Source organism: Jaculus jaculus, chromosome 2 (assembly GCF_020740685.1).
Source record: "Jaculus jaculus isolate mJacJac1 chromosome 2, mJacJac1.mat.Y.cur, whole genome shotgun sequence".
Taxonomy (NCBI): domain Eukaryota; kingdom Metazoa; phylum Chordata; class Mammalia; order Rodentia; family Dipodidae; genus Jaculus; species Jaculus jaculus.
This window is the reverse complement of record NC_059103.1, coordinates 172,418,550-172,442,673: the sequence shown is the minus strand read 5'-3', so window position 1 is coordinate 172,442,673 and position 24,124 is coordinate 172,418,550. Positions and strand designations below refer to the sequence as shown.

General features: G+C 44.8%; 1 protein-coding gene across 1 annotated transcript in view; it reads right to left on the bottom strand.

Annotated features, from left to right (window-relative positions):
• The window catches only part of Grhl2 (grainyhead like transcription factor 2), a 177,976-nt gene that overhangs the window by 64,738 nt on the left and 89,114 nt on the right, over positions 1 to 24,124 (bottom strand). The window contains exon 7 of the mRNA XM_045143555.1: positions 9,562 to 9,656. Coding sequence (XP_044999490.1) covers positions 9,562 to 9,656 — 95 coding nt within the window. The remainder of the gene's footprint in view (positions 1 to 9,561; positions 9,657 to 24,124) is intronic.

The following is a 24,124-nucleotide window of genomic DNA, read 5'->3' as shown; positions in this document are numbered from 1 at the left end:
AAGCATCTGAAAACTCACGTTTCCAAGCTTCAGACACAGACTCGGTTCTTAGGTGACATTTTTCTGGTGTTAAAGCGAAATCAGATACTGAGTAATCATAAGAGAAATTAAATTAGGGAAATAAGGGCCCAGGGAAACGTCAACGTGCAGCCTCCACTGCCACTTGCATTGTTCTCCAACTTCAAAATTTATAAGCAAACTTAAAGCATCCAAAAGGACCCAAAGTTAGAGGAATCTATCTCTGTGTACAAATGAGTATTAGCTTATGGGTGAGTATTCACTTTTTAGTTGGTTTATTTATTTATTTTTACATTTTTATTTTTTTTTATTTATTTATTTGGCAAAGAAAGAGAGAGAGAGCTCATGGGTGCGCCAGGGCCTCCCGCCACTGCAAAGGAACTCCAGATGTGTGCGCCCCCTTGTGCATATGGTTAACGTGGGTCCTGAGGAGTTGAACCTGGGACCTTTGTCTTTGCAGGCAAACGCCTTAACCACTAAGCCATCCCTTTAGCCCTTGCTTATCTATTTATTGACTTTCTTAAGTTGTACACACAGAGCAGATGGACATTGTGTGCCTTCCGTAACCTTCAGCTTCTCAAATAGTAACTCTCATGCTTGCTTCAGATTTCTTTTTTAATTTTTCTTTTCTTTTATTTGCAAGCAGAGAGAGATAGAGAGAAGAGAGACAGACAGAATGGTTGCGCCAGGGCCTATTTAGCCACTGCAAATGAGCTCCAGATACATGAGCCACTTTGTGCATCTGGCTTTATGTAGGTACTGAGGAATCAAACCTAGGTTGTTAGGCTTTCAGGCAAGTGTCTTAACCACTGAACCATCTCTTCAGTCATTGCTTCCTATTTTTGTTTGTTTTTGTTTTTTGAGGTAGGGTCTCTCACTGGTCCAGGCTGACCTGGAATTAACTATGTAGTCTCAGGGTGGCCTTGAACTCATGGAGATCCACCTACCTCTGCCTCCCAAGTGCTGGGATTAAAGGCGTGTGCCTGGCTGCTTCAGATTTTTTAAAAGCTATGTCTCCTCATTATTTTGAAAAAGAGAAACAGAGGAAAAGAAAGTGTCCATTCTTCATTAAAAAAGAAAAGAAAAAGTCTCTACTATTTATAACAGAGGAAAAGTATGAAAGAAATCTATGTGAAAATGAAGTCCAGGACACCAAGGAAAGGAGCTAGAGAGATGGGAAAGTGGAGAACAAATGTGTAAGGGGCTGAGGAAGAGTCCACCGAATGTGTCAGAACTGAAGAGCAGGCACTGACCACTGACCAGTAGAGTGAGAACTATGCAAGAGAGCCCATCGATCAACCCATGCTCATGCAGTGCTCAGCCGAAGTGGACAAGACATGTCCCCTCTGATCAATGGCTTTTATGATGCGATCAGAAAAGGTGCCAGGGGCTGGAGAGATGGCTTAGCGGTTAAGCGCTTGCCTGTGAAGCCTAAGGACCCCGGTTCGAGGCTCGGTTCCCCAGGTCCCACGTTAGCCAGATGCACAAGAGGGCGCACGCGTCTGGAGTTCGTTTGCAGAGGCTGGAAGCCCTGGCGCGCCCATTCTCTCTCTCCCTCTATCTGTCTTTCTCTCTGTGCCTGACGCTCTCAAATAAATAAATAAATAAAAATTAAAACAAAAATCAGATTTCTTTCAGTTGGGTAAGTTCATAGGCACTTAGCTCATGGGGGACCTGGGTGTAGGAGAATCTGCCTTTACACAGCATGGTGGTAATGCAGTGCTAGAAATGTAGAAAGGTCAAAGTAAAGTAGCGCCAAAGAGCTAAGATGCATTGGAATACTACACATGACATCTCTTAGCTTCTCTGCTCCTGATCCCATGCCATCCCAAACAGGTCTCAGCCCTTCACTCCAATCTCACCACAAATACTTGTCACCAGAGATGAAAAAATACTCCTTATTTATGTCCTTGGCCCTCTCTACAATGACAGTTTTTGTTTCCCCTGAAAGGCTCATGCCTGATCTCAACATGTAAGAATGGTCACTGAAGATCTAAGTAGAAAAGGGCAGGCTGGATGCCCCAAATCTTCTCCCATAGGTCATCAGGAAGGTGGCTGGAAGGCTGGAAGGATGGCTTGGCGGTTAAGGTGCTTGCCTGCAAAGCCAAACACCCAGGTTGGATTCCCCAGAACCCACATAACCAGATACACAAGGTGGCACATGCATCTGGAGGTCATTTGCAGCGGCTGAGCTGGCATGCCCATTCTCCCTATCTATCTGCCTCTTTTTCTCTCTCAAATAAATAAATAAATTTTTAAATTGAAAAAATATTAAAACACACACACACAGAGGCTGGAGATCAGGACAGACGTGCTAGGACAGGAAGCAGCCAAGGATGCCTCATCAGGGTGGCAGTTTCACAGTACTTATCATGCCAGTTTTACAGGACTGAGTGATGAGAGGCTGCCCAAAAATCATAGACGTGGGTGGCATAGTAGATTTGTCTCTTTGGTTATTTAATTGTAACAAAAGTAAGGGAGATATTGTATATATGTAAGTACAATGATTGTTATGGGGAGGTAATATGATGGAGAATGGAATTTCAAAGGGGAAAGTGTGGGGGTAGGGAGGGAATTAACACTGGATTTTTTTATAATCATGGAAAATGCTAATAAAAATTTAAAAAAAAAAGAATTAACTGTAAAGATGGTAAAACAAAAAAAAAAAGTAAGGGAGAAATGTTTTCACTGAATCAATAGTCTTCCAATATGCTTGGATGCAGAGATCTTAGAGAGGAGTTTAGAGTGTGGGAGGGGGAAGTGGAGAAAGGGGGTGGTGTCAGGCTAGGGTTCCAGTTCAAAGACACAAAAAGGAAACTTCGGGGTGCCCTTCGCACCAAGCACTCAGCAGCATTTTAATGCTTATGTCGTTCCCCTCTGGGATCACATGGGAGAGGTCTATACAACACACTGGGTAAGGGGTTAATCTAGAAATCTTTGTGAACAAAGAAAAGAGCACTCAAAAGGGGTGGGGGGGAGAGGTGCAGGGCCTCCTTTCAAGACTCCCTAGGAATGTGGGAGAAAGAGAAACTGTAATTAGGATCTGCTACACTCCTGCTCTGGAGATGACGTCACCACTGGCCAAAGGGCTCTGAGCTCACTGCTCTTTAGCAACTCAATAGGGACTTGCGTGGGAAATCCTTGTGTGGAGGATTAGTAACCAACAAATCTACGCCGCTTTAAGTACTGGTGTTTAGCTAGAGAGAGAGAGAGAGAGAAGTAAAATTAAAATGTCCCTGCAGCTAGGAATCACGTGAGAGAATGCGCCATAGAAAGCCTCCTACTATAATCATATGGATGGAACTTAGTCAATCTGGAATGCCCTTTCCTCCTTCCACCCGTTCCGTTCGTAACTGAGCACGCTGAAGCTCAGAGAGGCGAAGTCAAATGCTGTAAGCCAGGCATGTTTACATGCACATGCTTGTAATCCTAGCACCTGGAAGCCTGAGGCAGGGGGATCACTGTGAGTTTGAGACCAGAGTGGATTACATAGTAAGATTCTGTCTCAGAAACAGAAAGAAAGAAAGAAAGAAAGAAAGAAAGAAAGAAAGAAAGAAAGAAAGAAAGAAAGAAAGAAAGAAAGAAGGAAAGAAAGAGAAAGAGGGAGAGAAAAAAAAGAAGAAAGGAAGGAAGAAAGGAGAAAGGGAAAGAAAACAGAAAGAAAAAGGAAAGGAGGGAGGGAGAGAGGAAGGAAGGAAGGAAGGAAGGAAGGAAGGAAGGAAGGAAGGAAGGAAGGGGAAGGGAATGAAAATAAACCATGGAGCCACTGGATTTGATGGCTGATTAATTTCCAGTGTTACTGTATTACAAAATAAATGTAACCTTACTTTTTAAGCTGCAAAAAATAAAAAAATAAAAAATAAAAATAAACGCTGGCTGCTCAGCGTCTCAAGGCTGGTTTTAGAGTACCCGTCCAGCCTGCTCTCCTATCAGTTGAATTTCTAGGCTCTGACAGTGTGGCACCCAGAGCCTCGCCATCTAGCTTTCGGGGACCAGGCACACCACTCATACCACATGGGCCTCCAGACTGTGCAGACCCTGAGGGAAAACAGGTCCTGTCCAAGACTATTTGGCCTGCTTGTATCATCTTGCAGAAAGACTGTGGCATAACCAGAAAAACCGGTTCTGAGTGGAGGAGCCAAGCAACAGTTCTGCTGGAATCACCTACAGTTGACACACCGAAAGTCTGTGAATATTATTAACCCCGCACCTCACATAGTCTGAATGGCTTTCCTAGCCAAATACTGCTCCCGTAATTAAGTTACTCTAACGAATCAGGTTTTATGTCCTCTACTTTCGTCGGTTTGAGCTACAAGAGAGACAGACAGAAAATGTAAGGAAGCCACAAAAGGAGTAGAACTGGCAGCCAGGTGTGGAGGCGCACGCCTTTAATCTCAGCACTCGGGAGGCAGAGGTAGGAGGACTGCCATGAGTTCGAGGCCACCCTGAGGCTACATAGTGAATTCCAGGCCAGCCTGGATTAGACCAAGCCCCTACCTCGAAAAAACAAAACGTAGAACTGGGGGTACAGTTCAGTATTGGAGTACTTGCCTGGGAAAAGTGAGGCCCTGGGTTCAGTGTGAGGCCCCAGTACTGAAGAAGGAAGAAAAGGAGAGCGAGAGGGAAAGAAACAGAGTGGTAATTTATGATGGTATTAAACCTGGTGGGGTAGAATACTGTAATCCCAGCACTTGGGAGGTAGAGATTGGGAGGGAGCCAGTTAGGAGTTCAAGGTTATTCTTAAATACATAGCAAGTTCAAGGCCTTGACTTGTCAAATAAGAGAAAGAAGAGGGGAGGAGAGGGGAGGGGATTGATCAGAAGGGGAAGGAATGAGAAGAAAGGGGAGGAGAAGGTAAGGGAGGGAAGGGGAGGGGAGAGAAAGGAGGAAGGAGGGAAGGGAAGGTAGGGGAGGGGGAAGGGAAAGGGAGGGGAGGGGAGGGGAGGGAAGGGAAAGGGAGGGGAGGGGAGGGGAGGGAAGGGAAGGGAAAGGGAGGGGAGGGGAGGAAAGGGAAGGGAAAGGGAGGGGAGGGGAGGAAAGGGAAGGGAACGGGAGGGGAGGGGAGGAAAGGGAAGGGGAGGGGAGAGGAGGGTAGAAGGGCAGTGCTTACTTAGGAAGATCTATAAAGACAACACAGCTTTAGTATGGAAATCTAATGTCCTCTATCGCAGTCATCTTGAGAGAATGCAAAAGGTTCTCTAAGCTCTCAGAGATGCTGCAGGGGACCTGAAGTAAATCTGTAACAATTCTTCTGACTCATGTTGCTTCAAACCAGCTTGCAAAAACCTTATATAAAAGGGGGGGGAAAGCATTTTTAACCTCAAATGTTATCTAATTTGTTGATATGTATTCACATTTGGATTCAAATAACTTTTTTAAAAATGCATTTATTTATTTATTTAAGAGAGAGAGATAGAATGGATATGCCAGGGCCTCTAGCCACTGCAAATAAACTTCTATAGGTCCTTAGGTTTCACAGGCAAGCACCTTAACGACTAATCATCTCTCTGTCCCCCTCAGGTGACTTTTGATATTTTTTTAAAACCTCTTTGAAAGGGGTTTAAAATTTACCACTTTTGTGAGCATCCAAAAGGATGTCACAGTATGTGCCCTCAACACTGGTGGCACACATCTGCTTCTGTGGGTGGCATACTAGGAACCACCAAGGCACCAAGGAATGCCAGTGAGTTTCCTCACCACGTCCATTGGAGCCATAGGCTGGCTGAAACATGCCATCCCCACCTTTCCTCACACTGAAAGCCAGTGAAGACCTGAATTGTCTGTGGGTAATGACATTTGACATATAAACTCAAATGCACACCAAGGCTAGGCAAAAAGATCTCCATAATCCAGAGAACTAAGAAAAGGACAGTGTCCAGATGTCACTAGAGCCACTCATTCATTACCTTGTAAATACTCTGGCCCATGGTTGCTAAAATTCTCAATTATCCAAAAGAGCATAGAAACTGAGATTTAAAAGAAAAAGGTCTGGGGCTGAAGACAAGGCTCAGAGGTTAAGGGCTCTTGCTTATAAATCCAAATGGCCAGGGTTGATTCCCTAGCACCTGTGTAAAGCAGATACGCAGAACGGCACATGCATTTGAAGTTGTTTGTAGCGACAAGAGGCCCTGGCATGCTCATTTCTCTTTTTCTCTCTCTCCTTGCAAATAAATAATAAAAATATTTTAAAGCAGATATGGGAGTGCACATCTGTAATCACAGCACGCAGGAAGCTCAAAGAGGAGGAGAAATGGGGCTGCAGAGATGGCTTAGCAGTTAAGGCATTTGTTTGCCTGTGAAGCCAAAGGACCCAGGTTCAATTCCCCAGGACCCACATAAGCCAGATGCAAAAGGTGGTGAATGCGTCTGGAGTTTGTTTGCAGCAGCTGAAGGCCTTGGTGTGCCCATTCTCTTTCTCAAATAATAAATGATAAAAAAATTTAAAAATTAAAAAGGAGTATAGGGCTGGAGAGATGGCTTAGCGGTTAAGCGCTTGCCTGTGAAGCCTAAGGACCCTGGTTCGAGGCTCGATTCTTCAGGACCCATGTTAGCCAGATGCACACGGGGGCGCACGCATCTGGAATTCATCTGCAGCAGTTGGAGGCCCTGGTACACCCATTCTCTCTCTCTCTCTCTGCCTCTTTTTCTGTCTGTTGCTCTCAAATAAATAAATAAAAATAAACCAAAAAAAATTATTAAAAAAATTAAAAAAAAAAAAGGAGTGTAACGAGTTCCAGGCCAACTTGGGCTACATAGTGATACCCTCTCTCAGAAAAACAAAATCAACCAACCACCACCAACAAAAATATGGCTAAAAATTTTTAATTTTGCCAGGCATGGTGGCACACATCTTTAATCCCAGCACTCTGGAGACTGAGGTAGGAGGATCGCTGTGAGTTGGGGACCAGTCTGAGACTACAGAGTGAATTCCAGGCCAGCCTGGGCTAGAGAGAGACCCTACCCTGGAAAAACCAAAATAATTTTTTTCTTTTTTTTTAATTTTTTTTTAAATTTTTATTTATTTATTTATTTGAGAGTGACAGACACAGAAAGACAGAGGGAGAGAGAGAGAATGGGCGCACCAGGGCCTCCAGCCTCTACAAACGAACTCCAGACGCGTGCGCCCCCTTGTGCATCTGGCTAACGTGGGACCTGGGGAACCGAGCCTCGAACCGGGGTCCTTAGGCTTCACAGGCAAGCGCTTAACCGCTAAGCCATCTCTCCAGCCCAATAATTTTTTTCTTTTCGAATTTTTTTTATTAACAACTTCCATGCTTATAAAAAATATCCCATGGTAGAGAAAGGAAGGGAGGAGGATACTTAATAGGTTGATATTGTATATATGTAAGTACAATGATTGTAATGGGGAGGTAATATGATGGAGAATGGAATTTCAAATGGGAAAGTGTGGGGGTGGGGAGGGAATTACCATGGGATATATTTTATAATCATGGAAAATGTTAATAAAAATTAAAAAAATAATATCCCATGGTAATACCCTCCCTCCCTCCCCGACTTTCCCCTTTGCAACTCCATTTTCCATCATATCCCCTCCCCCTCTCAATCAGTCTCTCTTTTATTTTGATATCATGACCTCACAGTGCCTGAGACTACCTACACAAGACCATCATAATAGGAGGAAAAGATCAAAATAATTTTTTAAATATGAAGTAGCTTATAAGTGCATAATATGTCCATATATATTGATTCTGAACCATAGTTTGTGTCCGAGGCCAAACTAACCAAAGTATCATGTCACAAACGAGGGTGTCAGTGTGGCATCAGCAGGAACTTGGAAGCGAGTGCAACTTCTGCTCAAAAAGGTGTGCAAAATACTAAACAATTCCGGTGTGAGACAGCTGCTTTTTACTCCTGGCTTTGTGGAAAAAATCTTTTTTTATTTTTTTTTAAACAACCACCATGCTGTTTTGCCTTTTGTAGTCTGCTCATTATAAAATCAATACTATTTTAAAGAAATTCCTCAGGATCTGGAGATTTTTTTTTTTTTTTATCTTCTCAAATCTTTTCAGCCTTCCTAATGGAGTAGATTTAACTTTTATGGGTTTTCTTTTGCATGTGCGTGCAGTATGTGCAGTGGTGTGGGTGTGGTATAACCCTGCATGTGTGAAGAACAGAGGAGAAAGAAAGATGACGTGGGAGGATTTTGTTTTATTTTGAGGCAGGGTCTCACTGTAGCCCAGGCTGACCTGGAACTCACTCTGTAGTCCCAGGCAAGAACCTCTGAAGAGGGCTGGAGAGATGGCTTAGCGGTTAAGCGCTCACCTGTGAAGCCTAAGGACCCCGGTTCGAGGCTCGGTTCCCAGGACCCACGTTAGCCAGATGCACAAGGGGGCGCACGCATCTGGAGTTCCTTTGCAGTGGCTGGAGGCCCTGGAGTGCCCATGCTCACCCCCTCTCTCTGTCGCTCTCAAATAAATAAAAATATAAAAATTTAAAAAAGAAGAAGAAAAAGAACCTCTGAAGAATGAGACCTCTTAGGGTGAGACATGGTGTTCGGCCAAGGAGATGGACACCACGCACACAGCATATCCCGTGGCAAGGCCTGGTCTGGTCCCTGCTCTGGGAAACCCTGGTCCCAAGAACATTCTTCAAGCTGTGCCTCCTCGCTCTGTCACTGTGTGCCCATTTGGGTCACCAATCTTGGACCTAAAGACAATTTCACCTACCCTGTTTTATACATGAGTGCAAGGAGACACTGAGCGATTATTTTGTTCTGGAAGGCCTGCCTTCACGCTTCCAGACACTTCCCCTCCTGCCCAGCCTCTGTGCTTGCTGGGGAACAATGGGGCATTTACAGTGGCTGTTTACATTGACCTTGTGAGTTTGAAGACCAAGTCTTCTAACGCTAACCCAGATGGTACACTACTGGAGCAGAAAATAAGCTTAGGTTTTAACTGGAACCTTCTAATAAGTACAGAATCAGGCTAAAGGATCAGAAGCTTAAAAAAAAAAAAACACAGGGAAAGAAGGGTGGGCCGAACAGAAAGTTGGGAGAAATGCATGCAGTCAGTCATGTGGCTGGAGAGGGAGCAAATACGCTGTTTATCCAAACCCAGACAGAGATGTCACCGTCGCATACTCAGAGGAACAGAAAAGGGTTGAGCAGTCAATCGCTGAAAATCATGGTGGTGAAACTCAGTGACCAGAGTGGGTCCTGCATCGCCCCCTTACCAGCTCAAGCCTCAATCTGCAGGTCACTCACCCATGAACACAAACTGCCCCTGGAGGCTTCCGAGACAAGGCTGGGGAGGAGCTCTAAGTATAGGGAGGAGGGAGACTTGGGGATACCCTTACCAGCCGCAGTTCTTGAATGGAGCGTGTGGCTTGAGGGACTTGGGAGGGGTGTCCAGGTTGGTTTACTGTACAGTCAGAGTCCACAGAGGAGCAGTACTCTCTCTCCAGTACCCCACCCCCAAGGACCATTGAGCAGAATGTGCATGACCTCTGGAAAAGGGGAAGAGGCTCACTTATTTTTTTCCTATAGAGGATCTGGAGAAAGAATGGGCTCGCTGCTCCACTCACCTTTGCCTCTTCGTTCACGTCCCAGGTAAAGGAAACAGCGTTGTATGCAATCTCTTCAATGTTCCCAATCGTGTTAAAGCTCTCCTTGTAATCCGCTACGACATGAAAAGCAGAAAAGGGGTTCAGAGTAACGTAGCTGGGCATGGAGGTGCACGCCTGCAATCCTGGTACTTAGGAGGTGGAGGCACGGTGATCAAGAATTCAAGGTCATGGGCTGGAGAGATGGCTTAACGGTTAAGCGCTTGCCTGTGAAGCCTAAGGACCCTGGTTCGAGGCTCGATTCCCCAGGATTCACGTTAGCCAGATACACACGGGGGCGCACGCATCTGGAGTTCATTTGCATTGGCTGGAGGCCCTGGTACACCCATTCTCTCTCTCTCTCTGCCTCTTTCTCTGTCACTTTCAAATAAATAAATAAATGAAATAAAAAATAGGAAAAAAGAATTCAAGGTCAGGCTCGAGAGATGGTTCAGTGGTTAATGCGCTTGCCTGCAAAGCCTAAGGACTCATGTTAGACTCTCCAGGTCCCTGGTAAGCCAGATGCGCAGTGACACAAGTGGACAAGGTCGCACATATGCACGCACGGGGGCGCATGCATCTGGAGTTGGATTAAGTGATTGAGGCCCTGGTGCACCAATTCTCTCTCTCTTACATTAAAAAAAAAAAAGCCAGGTGTGGTGGAGCACGCCTTTAATCCCAGCACTTGGGAGGCAGAGGTAGGAGGATCATTGTGAGTTCAAGGCCACCCTGAGACTACATAGTGAATTCTAGGTCAGCCTGGACTAGAGTGAAACCCTACCTCGAAAAACCAAAAGGAAAAAAAAAAAAAAAAGAATTCAAGGTCATTCTCATTACACAGGAAGTTCAAGGCCAGCCTGTGCTACATGAGACCTCTCAAAATACACACACACACACATACACACAATGAGTTACTCAATGGCATGTTATTTTTTTTTGTTTGTTTGTTCAGTTTTATTTATTTATTTGAGAGTGACAGAGAGGGAGAGAGAGAAAGAGAGAGGCAGATAGAGAGACAGAGAGGGAATGGATGCGCCAGGGCCTCCAGCCACTGAAAACGAACTCCAGACGTGTGCACCCCCTTGTGCATCTGGCTAACGTGGGTCCTGGGGAATCGAGCCTCGAACCGGGGTCCTTAGGCTTCACAGGCAAGCGCTTAACCGCTAAGCCATCTCTCCAGCCCAATGGCATGTTATTTTTCAATGGGCAAAATAAATGTATGCCTATTTTTCTTGCTACCACTCTGGCAAGCTAAGGATTTGTGCTTACTGCTATTCTCCTGCTAATATTTACTCAGTCAGAACTCAAGCTTATTGTGTGTGTGTGTGTGTGTGTATGGGTGTGTCTGTGTGTGTGCGTTTTCAGCCGCTGCAGATAACTCCAGACACATGCACCACCTTGTGTATCTGGCTTATATGGATCTTGGGGATTTGAATCTGGGCCCTTTGGCTTTGGAGTGAAGTGCCTTAACCACTGAGCCATCTCTCCAGCCCTTATTCTTTTTATTAAAGGAATAAATCTAAGTTAGGCAACATCATTATCTGATTTGTTTATTAGTTTCATTTTTTACTACATTTATAAGATCACTAAGTTTTTTTTGTTTGTTTGTTTGTTTTTGCCTGCTTGCTCTCCTTCTTACACATTTTCCTGCCACTTAGTTTTTCTAGGAGTGCCCAAGTACTCCACAGGGATGTTTGTGGAGGGCAAAATATCCTTGCTATATCACCGTTACTTCAGAAAAGAAGCTACAGGGGCGCCAAGAAGTTTGTGTATCTGTGCCGGCGCTGGGAACTGAACCTAGAGCCTCTCATATGCTAAGCACATGGCCCCAGACGCAAGCCAAGGCAAGACAGCGTGCTACACTGAGCGGACTCAGGCAGAGTCGGGTTAATCATACTCAGTTCACCATCAGCACCTGACCACTGCAGACTCTGTTTAACTGTACTTAACTCCTGTACTGTGTATTTACACCCTTTTTTTTTTTAAAGTTGTTTTTTGTTTATTTATTTGAGAATGACAGACAGAGAAAGAGGCAGAGAGAGAGAGAATGGGCACACCAGGGCCTCCAGCCACTGCAAATGAACTCCAGACGCGTGCGCCCCCCTTCTGCATCTGGCTAACGTGGGTCCTGGGGAATCGAGCCTCGAACCCGGGTCCTCAGGCTTCACAGGTGAGCGCTTAACCACTAAGCCATCTCTCCAGCCCGTATTTATTCCCTTCTGTCCCCATTCAAGTCCTCACAAAGATAGGAGCGATCTGCGTGTGTGGTGTGGATTCTTACTTGCACGCTGGACTGAGGATTCTGTGCACACAGCTTAGTTGCTCATAAGTTGGGTTGTACTGCGGCCAGGATTGTGAGCTGGCAAATGCTTAGGATATGTTACAGGAAAATTGCTGTTTGTTTGTTTGTTTGTCTTCTCAGAATTCAGTTGAACTGGACACCCTGCATCCTATCCTGCAGTCCTCTCTGTGGAACCTTCTCTCACCTAACCACAGGGAGGGTCACAAGCTTTTTTTTTCGAGGTAGGGCCTAACTCTGGCCCACGCTGACCTCGAACTCATGGCAATTCTCCTACCTCTGTCTCCCGGGTGCTGGGATTAAAGGCGAGCGCCACCATGCCCGGCTAGGTCACAAGCTTATTGCTGTCTGAGGCTGCACAGAACTCCGTGGTGACCAGCAGTCACAGTCTGCATTGTTCCACTTTGTATGATTCTTGTTGGTCACACTTAGATGGTAATCAATAGTTTGCTATCTCAGCAGCTAACTCAACTTTACAGCTAAAATTTTGTGAAAAATGTAGTTCTTATATTTCATTAAGATACATTCTCAAGAATTAAAGGCATAGTTCACTGGTCAGGCAAAAGTAGAGAAACCAAAAACATAAATGAATAAATAAATAAACAGCATATTCTCAAATACAAAAGTAATAGGTCAGAGAGCAATAGATTTTTAGACTAACTAACTTTGTCATATTCATTTCAGAAAGGATGAAACAACTTATATTTCTTACAACAGTGTCCTTGTTCCTCAAACTCTCCCTTTCCAAGTTGATGTGCAGAACCTTGCACCTTATTGTTATAATTTGCAATCCCTTGATTGCTAAAAAGGTTGAACACTCTTTCTTTCTGTTTGTATTGCTCCTTAATCTTCACCAGCTTTATTCTTTACCTAGTTTTCTCTTAGGATATTCATAGCCTTTAATGCATTTGAAATAAATACTTAAAGCTAGATGAGAAGACAAAAGCCAAGGAAAACAGTTTTATATCTTGCAACATTCAGAAAGCTATGCTAGATTTGAGATAATTTTAAATGTAAACTTGTGGCTCGGAGCTGGGTCGGTGGGTAACGTGCGCGCAAGCTCGGTAAGCTTGAGGACCACAGATCACATCCCCAGCACCCACATAAAAGCCAGGCATGGCGGGCTGGAGAGATGGCGTAGCGGTTAAGCACTTGCCTGTGAAGCCTAAGGACCCCGGTTCGAGGCTCGGTTCCCCAGGTCCCACGTTAGCCAGATGCACAAGGGGGCGCACGCATCTGGAGTTCGTTTGCAGAGGCTGGAGGCCCTGGTGCGCCCATTCTCTCTCTCTCCCTCTACCTGTCTTTCTCTCTGTGTCTGTCACTCTCAAATAAATAAATAAATAAGTAAAAAGCCAGGCATGGCAGTGTCTGTTTGTAATTCCAGCGCTGGGTAGGCAGAGAGAGTAGGACCCATAATGCCTGTCGGCTAGCTGGTCTAGATGAATTGGTGATCTCCAGGTTCATTATGAGACTATCTCAAAACAACAAGGTAGAGAGTGACTGGTATCAACCTCTAGCCTTCACATGCACACTTACACGCACCCACACAAGCACACCACACACACATGGACATGCCAGAGAAACATGTAAACTTACATTCTCAACAAGCCAACATGCTCTTAGCATTTTAGAGTGAAGTAGACCACTGAATTTAAGGAAATTGAAGTCCTTAACTCATCACTGACTGCTCTGCAAGATAATCTTACAGTTTTCTTTTCAATAAAGGAAAGTAAATGTTTTATCTAAAAATTAAGGTAAACTGAGGTACTTAGATCAAGCACTTGTTTTAGATTTCATGAATTACTACATTACGAGGTCCTATTTTTTTTCATAGCTCCTCTACCTTAAAAAAATGTCATCTGAAAAAAAAGATTTAAAAATGTGATGCAATATACAAACACGTTAGGATGCCTAATCTCACAATCAACAAATATAAACACCAAAGGTGTACTGCATGCCAGCAATGTCCTCACAATGGACAAGGACAAAAAGCATGACCAAGTCTCTGGTCCTGTGGCTCTTTCAGGGTAGACACAGAACACATGCATTGATAAATAGTAATGAATGTGACTATTATCTTTAATCTGCTTTGTTTTTGAATGAGTTCTTCATTTTTCTTTTCTCTAAAGCTTCTTGCCCATTTTAAAAGAAACAAAATAGGATGAAGACAGTTCTTACTAATCTTGGCAATTTACACACAAAAGAACAATCCCAAAATATACAACTAGCTTGCAGTATCAAAAGAAACAAAATTCAGCTGGGCATGGTGGCACACGCCTTTAATCCCAGCACTTGGGAGGCAGAGGTAGGATCACCGTGAATTCGAGGCCACTCTGAGACTACATAGTAAATTCCAGGTCAGCCTGGACCAGAGTGAAACCTTACCTCGAAAAACCAAACAAAAAAACAAAAGAGAGAGAGAAAGATAGAAAGAAAGGAACGAAATTGCAAACAGAAGATATAGGAGCATTTCTAACCAAATGAGAATGGAATTGATATAATTGTTAATGTCACATTGCTAGCAATGGAGCCAAAAGTCTCCAGACTAGGGCTATGTATCCTTGACATGTCAGAGCAAAGAGCATGGGAATGAGGGCCACACACATTCTCCAGTGGATAATAACGGGCCCCAAAGCTTATGGCCTCCCTCAGCTTAACGGCTTCTGTATAGCAAGTGCTCTTATAAAATGGAGCTCTTCAACTAGTCTCAGACGGTCTGACTCTGGAGGTCTGGAGTATGGCCAAGTATCTGTATTTCTTCTTCTTTTTTTTTTTTTAATTTTTGTTTATTTTTATTTGTTTGAGAGCAACAGACAGAGAGAAAGAGGCAGAGAGAGAGACATAGCAAGAGAGAGAGAGCATGGGCGCGCCAGGGCTTCCAGCCACTGCAAATGAACTCCAGACGCGTGCGCCCCCTTGTGCATCTGGCTAACGTGGGTCCTGGGGAATTGAGCCTCGAACCGGGGTCCTTAGGCTTCACAGGCAAGCACTTAACTGCTAAGCCATCTCTCCAGCCCTCTCCTTTTTTTTTTTAAGTGAGTCTTTTAAAAAAATATTTTTTATGGCCAGGCATGGTGGTGTGCACCTTTAATCCCAGCACTCGGGAAGCAAAGGTAGAAGGATCACCGTGAGTTCGAGGCCATCCTGAGACTACATAGTGAATTCCAGGTCAGCCTGGGCCAGAGTGAGACCTTACCTCGAAAAACCAAACAAAAAAAAATTTTTTTTTTTTTTTGTTTGCAAGGAGAGAGAGAGAGAGAGAGAATGAGCGCACCAGGGCCTCTACCTCTTGCAAATGAGCTCCAGACACTTCACCACTTTGTGCATCTGGCTTTATGTGGGTACTGGGGAATCAAACCCCAGGCTGTTAGGCTTTGAAGCAAGAGTCTTAACTGTTGAGCTTTCTCCCTGGCCCAGCTCTTCTTCTTTTTTTCCCATCTTTTTAACATGTGTGATTGTGTGACCTTTGCCTGCATGCACGTACACGTGCGGGTGCTTGGTTTGTGCAGGTGTGCTTAGAGAACAGAGAACAATCTTGGGTGTTGCTCCTCAGGAATACAGCCCACCTCATTTTGAGACAGGGTTAGTCATCAACCTGGAGTTCACCAATTTTGCTCCAGGGATGTGTCTACCTCCCCAGCACTGGGATGAGAGATATGCCACCATGCCTGGCATCTTCAGAGAGAATGAGAGTTTTGTTCGGGTCCACATGCTTGTGAGGTTAGCACTTACTTGATCCACTAAACTATCTCCCTGGACCCAAAATTCGTATTTCTAACAAGCTCCCAGGTGGGGTCTGGGGAGCCACCTCCTGGGTCTACATGTGGTTACCTTGGTTCTTTGGCAAAATAAAATGACTGGGTCCTTTGGGTGTATCTGGATCACCATTTCACGTGCAGCCTTAGAAAGCACGCCATCTGTCATGGACATCCTATGACCACTACATGAAGTCCATGTGACAGACTCTTCTCTCCCAAGACTTTCCCCCAGGGAGGGACACAATGCCATGCATAGAAGGACCAGTTACCTACCCACGTCTGCTTGCCCTGAGGCCTAGAATCCCACCCAGAAACACTCATTCCTTCTTATTAAGGCATCGGCATGTCTTGGCACTAAACCGCAAACGCTCTTGGGGTGAGGATAATAATGCTCTAATTGAGAACTGCATGCTCATGCCAAGCCTTGGGCTCACGTGGTATGCCTGCTCTAACCCTTGCACGCACCTCATGAGGTTCAGAAGCGACGGAGAGGCAGAGCTACTTGTGGAAATCACGAAGCTGGTAACCTGCCAACTGAGATTTGAATCTAGGTCTGTCTGATGCCAATAGCTGCACTTTCAAGTGCTGCCATTGACTGTGAAAATTTAGCAATAAATCATCCCCAGAAATTGCTATCACAGTCCGTTCTTCAATGGTAAGGATCTTGTTAACTGCAAGGGAATGCAGTTCAATGAGGCAGGGGACTGGAGTTCCTCCACAAGGAATGGCAAGGACTGGAGTGCTGGGATAGACAGGAGGCAAACAAGAAAACATGCCTGTATCCAGCAAGTACCAAGAAGACGGAAAGTTCCAAAGTTAACCCTTTTAAGAAAATAAGAGGGCTGGAGAGATGGCTTAGCGGTTAAGCGCTCGCCTGTGAAGCCTAAGGACCCCAGTTCGAGGCTCGATTCCCCAGGTCCCACGTTAGCCAGATGCACAAGGGGGCGCACGCGTCTGGAGTTCGTTTGCAGAGGCTGGAAGCCCTGGTGCGCCCATTCTCTCTCTCTCCCTCTATCTGTTTTTCTCTCTGTGTCTGTCGCTCTCAAATAAATATAAAATTTAAAAAAAAAAGAAAATAAGAGGTTAACTTGACATATGCATGGATGTGGAATGCTTTCTGTGCCTATTTCTTGCTGGTTACTCTCTGCATAGGGAATCACAGGGGTCCGATTCTATTTTAATTCTCATAGGAGACAGGGTGGTGAATCCTTTTGTTATCTTCTGTTTTTATCTCCTGCAGATCATCAGTGGTCTGTTAACAGGTTTTTAAATTCAAGACTTTTGAAGGCTGAATCCTTCACGCTGATTGTAAGTATAATATTATGCTGGAATGCAGTCAAAGGAAATGCTAATTCCTGCACCTTAATTAAGCTCCTTATGCTCGGTAAAATTATGATGACTCCTTTTAATTATTTTTTGTATATATTGTTGGAGATTAAACGGAGTGGCGTAATTGATATAAGAACTGCCCCTCTTCTGAAAGGTGTGGATTCTGTCTGGACTGGTGCAATAAATGAAGCTGGAATACTGAAAACATCTCTGGGCACTGCTGTGATTCAGTGTGCCCGCACCTTGGCCTACTGAGGTGCTGTTTTGAAAAGACTGAGGCGCTGGAACAGTTCACATATTTGGGGTGATGATATTACAGGTCCTTTTACAGGGTGGCAACCAGGCCACAGGGAGAAGCGCAGAGATTTTAATGAATCTCCTGGTCTCTTCTCACCAGGCCCTGAGACTTTCAGTGAGTTAAAAAAATCTCTCTGTATTTGGGTTTCCCCATCTGCAGCGGAGAGACAGGGAAGAGAATACGAAGCTGCTTGCCCATCATGGAGAATGCAACATGCCTGGTCTCAAACATTTACTTCCCCTGTCCGCAAGGTCAGTCCCATCAGCTCCAAAAGGGACTCCACTCTAAGAGCTGTCAGTGAAATAGATGGAATAAACAAACCCTCTAGTCTAAGTGGGTTCTGAGCTTTTCCCCTGATTTTCAAAATCAAAGAAGCAAAATTTTAAAACTTGCATGACTGAGGAGGAGAAATGGCTCAGTGGTTAATGGCACTTGCTGGCCTGGATTCAAATGCCTAGCACCCACATCAAGCCTGTCTGGCATTTGTTTATAACAGCAAGAGGCCCTCAAATACATGTGTGCAGACAGACAGACACACATAGACACACACACACAAATAAAACCTTCATGGGAGGCAGAGGTAGGAGGATCGCCATGAGTTTGAGGCCACCCTGAGACTACAGAGTGAATTCCAGGTCAGCCTGGGCTAGTATGAGATCCTACCTCAAAAAAACAAAAATAAATAAAGAAGAAAGAACTTGCTGGTGATCTCATGATTTTCTTTATCACGTGATTCTGGCCCAAGCACAAACATTAACAGCCACCAATTTTTTGAGAGCAAAGTATGTGCCAGGCCCTGTCCTAAATATACACACTTCATAAACAACATTGCAGACAACTCAGAACCTTTTTCTTTGCAATGCTCACTTCTGAGAACAAGGAACACATGAGCAGGTGTTGGAGAGATGGTTCAGTGGTTAAAGATGCTTGCTTGCAAAGCCTGAAGGCTCAGGTTTGATTCCCCAGTATTCATGTAAAGCCAGATGCACAAAATGATCCCTGTCTGGAGTTCGTTTGCAGTGGTAACGGGCCCTGGTGTACCCACTCTCTCTCTCTCCTTGCAAATAAATAACTTTTTTGGGGGGAGCGGGGTTTTCGAGGTGGAGTCTTGCTCTACTCCAGGCTGACCTGGAATTTACTATGTAGTCTCAGGGTGGCCTCAAACTCCCGCAATCCTACCTCTGCCTTCCAAGTGCTGGGATTAAAGGTGTGCGCCACCACGCCTTTTTTTTGTTTTTAATTTAAGAAACACACACACATATTAAGTAGTCCCCTCCCCCATAGTCACTCAGTTTGTGGTTTAGGCTGTTTTCTGTTGCCGTAACTGAATACCACAGACTTGTATATACATACACATTATATATAAATATACATATAATCTTTATTGTTTATTTCAAGGCTATGCCCAAAATAAAGGGCTCATAGTAACAGCCTTCTTGCTGCATCAGAACATGGTGGGGACACCCCCTGGGGAGACAGAACAAGCATGCTAGCTCAGTGTCTCTCTCTTTTTAAAATTTTTGTTTTTATTTATTTATTTATTTGAGAGCGACAGGAACAGAGAGAAAGACAGATAGAGGGAGAGAGAGAGAATGGGCGTGCCAGGGCTTCCAGCCTCTGCAAACGAACTCCAGACGCGTGCGCCCCCTTGTGCATCTGGCTAACGTGGGACCTGGGGAACTGAGCCTCGAACCGGAGTCCTTAGGCTTCACAGGCAAGCTCTTAACCTCTAAGCCATCTCTCCAGCCCTCTTTCTCTTTTTATAACATCACTACTGCCATCAAAGTCTCATAGCCTGATCCAATTCTAAGCATTCCTGAAGACCCCGCCTCCTAATATATTAACTCATGAATTTAGGGGTTAAGTATCCAACACATGAACTTTCAGGGGGACATACTCAAACCATTGCTTTTTTTTTTTTTTTTTTTTGAATTTTCACAGTAGGGTCTCACTCTGTCTCAGGCTGACCTGGAATTCACTCTGTAGTCTCAGGGTGGCTTTGAACTCAAGGCAATTCTCCTACCTCTGCCTCCCAAGGGCTGGGATGAAAGGTGTGCACCTGGCTTAAACCACTGCATTTTATTAAGGGCCAAGTTGAGGTTGGAACCTGCAGAGTTCTGTCTACATACAAAGAACATTTTGTTTTCCAAACACAATCCAGAATTATGATGGCTGAAATTGTGAACACATATGTGATTAAAACAAAATGACTCTCCAAAGTTCTGGAAGCTGTACTAATCAATAATATTATTACTGTTTACTCTCCATAACTGATTGCAGTAGCCTCCCCAATATGATTTAAAATGACATCCTTCTTAGGATTCACTTTCGAATAAATCTAACATTTTCCCTTACCCTCTCACTTCTAGAAGAAAATATAAATATTTGTATCTCTATATTGAAGAAAATATATAGATTTCACAACAGATTGACACAAACTTAGATTAAGAACAACATTATACATCATGACCCATGACTATATTCCATGTATGGCAATTTCCTATATTGTTGGATTTCATTTGTTAAGGATGCTGGGACTGGGGCTGGAGAGATGGCTTAGCAGTCAGGTGCCTGCCTGTGAAGCCTAATGACCCCAGTTCGAGGCTCGATTCCCCTGGACCCACGTTAGCCAGATGCACAAAGAGACGCATATGTCTAGAGTTCGTTTGCATTGGCTGGAGGCCCTGGCGTGCCCATTCTCTCTCTCTGCCTTTCTCTCTGTGTCTGTCACTCTCAAATAAATAAATAAAAGATGAACAAAAACTTTAAGAAAAAAGGATGCTGAGACTGGGAAGATGCCTTAGTAGTTTAAGACACTTGCCTGCGAAGCCTGAGGACCCAGGTTCAGTTCGTCAGTAACCACATAAGCAAGATGCATACAGTGGCACATGCATCTGGAGTTTATTTTCAGTGGCTAGAGGCCTTGGCATATTCATATGCTCCCTGTCTTTCTCATACATAAATAAATATAAAATAATAAATAAAGAATGCTGGTTCTGACCTGCAAACTTGATTTCAAACTGCCAGTGGTGAGCTAATGTCAATAGTAGGTCATATCCGGTATGTAAACCCAATGTGTATGAGCCTGTACACATACCCTGGCTTCCAACTGCCCCCCAGCCTACTTGGCTGGACTAAGACTCCTCCAGTGAGCCCATGGGGACTCAGGGGGATTAACTTTATCTATTTTATCTCTGGCCCACAATATAAATCTACGAATGACACAAAAGTATTTGGCGGCTTCTGAGGATTTTCTGAATGAAAGATATAGACAGCGCTTTGGTAAATACTTTGGACTCCTTTACTTCATGAATTATTGATTATTGGTTCCAGTTTTGTGTTCTCTATTCCATCACTTGACACACTGGTCCTCTTGCGGGCAGTGCTGCGGAAAAGGCATTATAGGCACCTCAGACTAGAAGTTATTGCTCCGTTCTGGCTCAAAACTCTAACGTTGTCCTACCTCAAATAGCTTAGAAGAAGGACACGTGGTTAAAGAGAACTCTGTTTCTCAAATGATGGTGCTTTATAAGAAAGAATTGATGCCCTACAAGGCAGTCCATAGTTGCTCTCAAAAACTCGCTGTATTGGGCTGGAGAGATGGCTTAGCGGTTAAGCGCTTGCCTGTGAAGCCTAAGGACCCCGGTTCGAGGCTCGGTTCCCCAGGTCCCACGTGAGCCAGATGCACAAGGGGGCGCACGCGTCTGGAGTTCGTTTGCAGAGGCTGGAAGCCCTGGCGCGCCCATTCTCTCTCTCTCCCTCTATCTGTCTTTCTCTCTGTGTCTGTCACTCTCAAATAAATAAATAAATAAATAAAACTCACTGTGTCAATAAGTACGTGGACAATGGAACTGGAGGACCAAGTGAAAGTGGCAACTTACAAGTGCCACACACAAGATCCAAGCCCAGGAGCCAGTCCTGGCTCAACCAGGGAAGACAGGAAGGCCTCGGCCAGGTGAGATCTGGGGAAGTAGGTCTTGAGGTATGAGCTGTCTTCCAGGTGGAGGGGGAAAGGAGATCACAGAAGTTAAAAATAAATAACTGAGAAAAGATAGGAAAAGGTGGAAATGCTGCTGTAGACATGGCACTACACAGTTTTCATAAAAGACATGGTACTGGATTTGAGACATGAGTAATATTTAACAATGCGGACCAAAAAGAAGAAAGACCCAGGCTGGAGAGAAGGCTGTGGTTAAGGCGCTTGCCTGTGAAGTCTAAAGACTCATGTCTAAAGACTCTCCAGGTCCCACGTAAGCCAGACACACAGCGATGCAAGAGCGCAAGGTTGCGCATGTGCACAAGGGGGCGTATGTGTCTGGAGTTTGGATGCAGTGGCTGGAGGCCCTGATGGACTAATTCTCTCCGCCCCACACCCCCCGCAATAAAAAAGGCAATCTGTTGGGTTTTCTTCAAAAAAGGAGGAAAAGAAGAAGAAGAAAAGGAAGAAGAAAACCCAACAATAGCTGAGAGAGACAGGGGTTGGGGCTGGGAAGCAATTTCCAACCTCTGAGTGCTTTGTAAAAAACCTCTGGGTGCTTTGGGCTGGAGAGATGGCTTAGCGGTTAAGCGCTTGCCTGTGAAGCCTAAGGACCCCGGTTCGAGGCTCGGTTCCCCAGGTCCCACGTTAGCCAGATGCACAAGGGGGTGCACGCATCTGGAGTTCGTTTGCAGAGGCTGGAAGCGCTGGCGCACCCATTCTCTCTCTATTCCTCTATCTGTCTTTCTCTCTGTGTCTGTTGCTCTCAAATAAATAAATAAATAATTTGAAAAAAAAAACAAAGAAAAAACCCTCCAGTCCTGACCTTGACCCTTCCTTTAAGGAAGGCAGGGGCACCTCAGACCACCCTAGTCATTCACAAGAAAGAGTCTCCTCAGGGGTGGTGAACCCACCAGAATGGGTTTAATTATTACTGAAAATTATTATTTTCGGCCTGAGCAAATATTCAACTTCAAAGAGTACTTGCATTTCACAATTTTTCAAAATGCCTAGCCTTCATACACGGTGAAGCTTTTATCACATAAAGATATCCTAACGGAAGTTGAAGATGAAAAGGAATTCTCCGCGACCACAGTTCCAGCACCTCCTTCTGAAACAACTCGTTTTGCCAGGCAAGTGAAGCTGAGGAAATGAGAGAATCTGGGAGGTCCCTGGCCCACACACCCCGCACCCCACATGCCCCCTCACATCTGGTCCTGCTAAGCAAGGAGCCAGCTTGCTCTCAGGCTTGGCTCAGACTGAGACTCAACGCTCGCCAGCTCTCGAAAGTTGTTTTCAAAGTGGGGACCTCTCAAGAGGCTTGGTTTGGTTTGTAATCAAATCGCCTTTCTAAAACAGTTTTATTGTTGTTGTGTTTTGTTTTGATTTTTTTCGAGGTAGGGCCTCACTCTGGCCCAGGCTGGCCTGGAATTCACTATGGAGTCTCAGGGTGGTCTTGAACTCACGGCGATCCTCCTACCTCTGCCTCCCGAGTGCTGGAATTAAAGGTGCAGTTTTATTTGTGTGTGTGTGTGTGTGTGTGTGTGTGTGTGTGTGTGCACGCGCCAGGGTCTCTTGGTACTATAAAGGAATACCAGATGCTTGCACCATTTTTGCATATGGTTTTCTGTGGGTGCTGGAGTATTGAACCCCAGGCGGGCAGGCTTTGCCAGCAACCACCTTTAACCACTGATCGATTTCTCCAGCCCCAAATTTACTTTTTTCCTTCCTTTTTTTTTTAAAGTTGGGTCTCACTGTAGTCCAGGCTGACCTAGAATTCAATTTGTAGTCTCAGGCTGGCCTCAAACTCACAGTGATACTCCTACCTCGGCCTCCCGAGTGTTGGAATTAAAGGTGTGCACCACCACGCTAGGCAGAGAAAGGGAATGAGCGTGCCAGAGCCTCCAGCCACTGCAAGTGAGCTCCAGATACATACGCCACCTCATTCATCAGGCTTTATGTGGGTACTGGCTTTGTAGGCAAATGCCTTAACTACTAAGCCATCTCTCCAGCTCCAAAGTTTACTTTTGATATGTATTTACAAGTATGGAGACAGCCTAGATTAGGAGACATCAGAAAATGAAATTCCACTTCGTGCAGTCATTTCTGAAGGAGAGAAGAAGATTCACAAGAGACAGGAGGCTTGTGTAATTCTGAGATTAGAACAGCTGTCCCCACAGAACAGGTTGAACATCTTAGGTCTCAGACGAGCCCAGCCCAAGAAGGTATAAACACAGCAAGGACTGGGGTTGAAGAAATGGTTTGGTGGATAAACCCTAACCCTAACCTAAGTACCAGTTCAATCTACACACCCCACGTAAAAAGCCAGAAGCCATGGCTTCTGTAAGCCCAGCACACTAATGGCCAGATGGGTGGTGACAAAAAGAATTCTGAGAAGCTTCTGAGAAATCCTGCCCACATGAGGTAGAGGGGCAAGGAGCCAACAACTGAGAACACTATTGTCTGGCCAACCCACAAATGCATGGCGCATGCCCACTCTTACACAGCTTATAAGAGACACCCTGCCTCCAGTGAGGTGGAGAGACAATGAGCAATGCCTGAGAAGCCTGTCCTCTGACCACCACAAGTGCCTGGCGCATGCCCACATTCACCCATGAACATGACTAAACGCACACACAAACAAATGGATAGTGTTCATCTGTGAGGATGCATCGTCATAGAGCAGGTACAAAGCCAGCCTCCTCCAAAAAATTTGGAATGAAAACATGCTATCAAACTTGAATTAAATCACTATTTGTGAGTGGAGCTTAATTCAAAACTGGAGAGAAGCCCAAAGCATGCATATAGAATCATCAAGCTGCATAATCAATCCACAATGGTCAGCTGGGCTCTGGGGCTTAAAAGCCTCCTGAACGGTTTCCTTT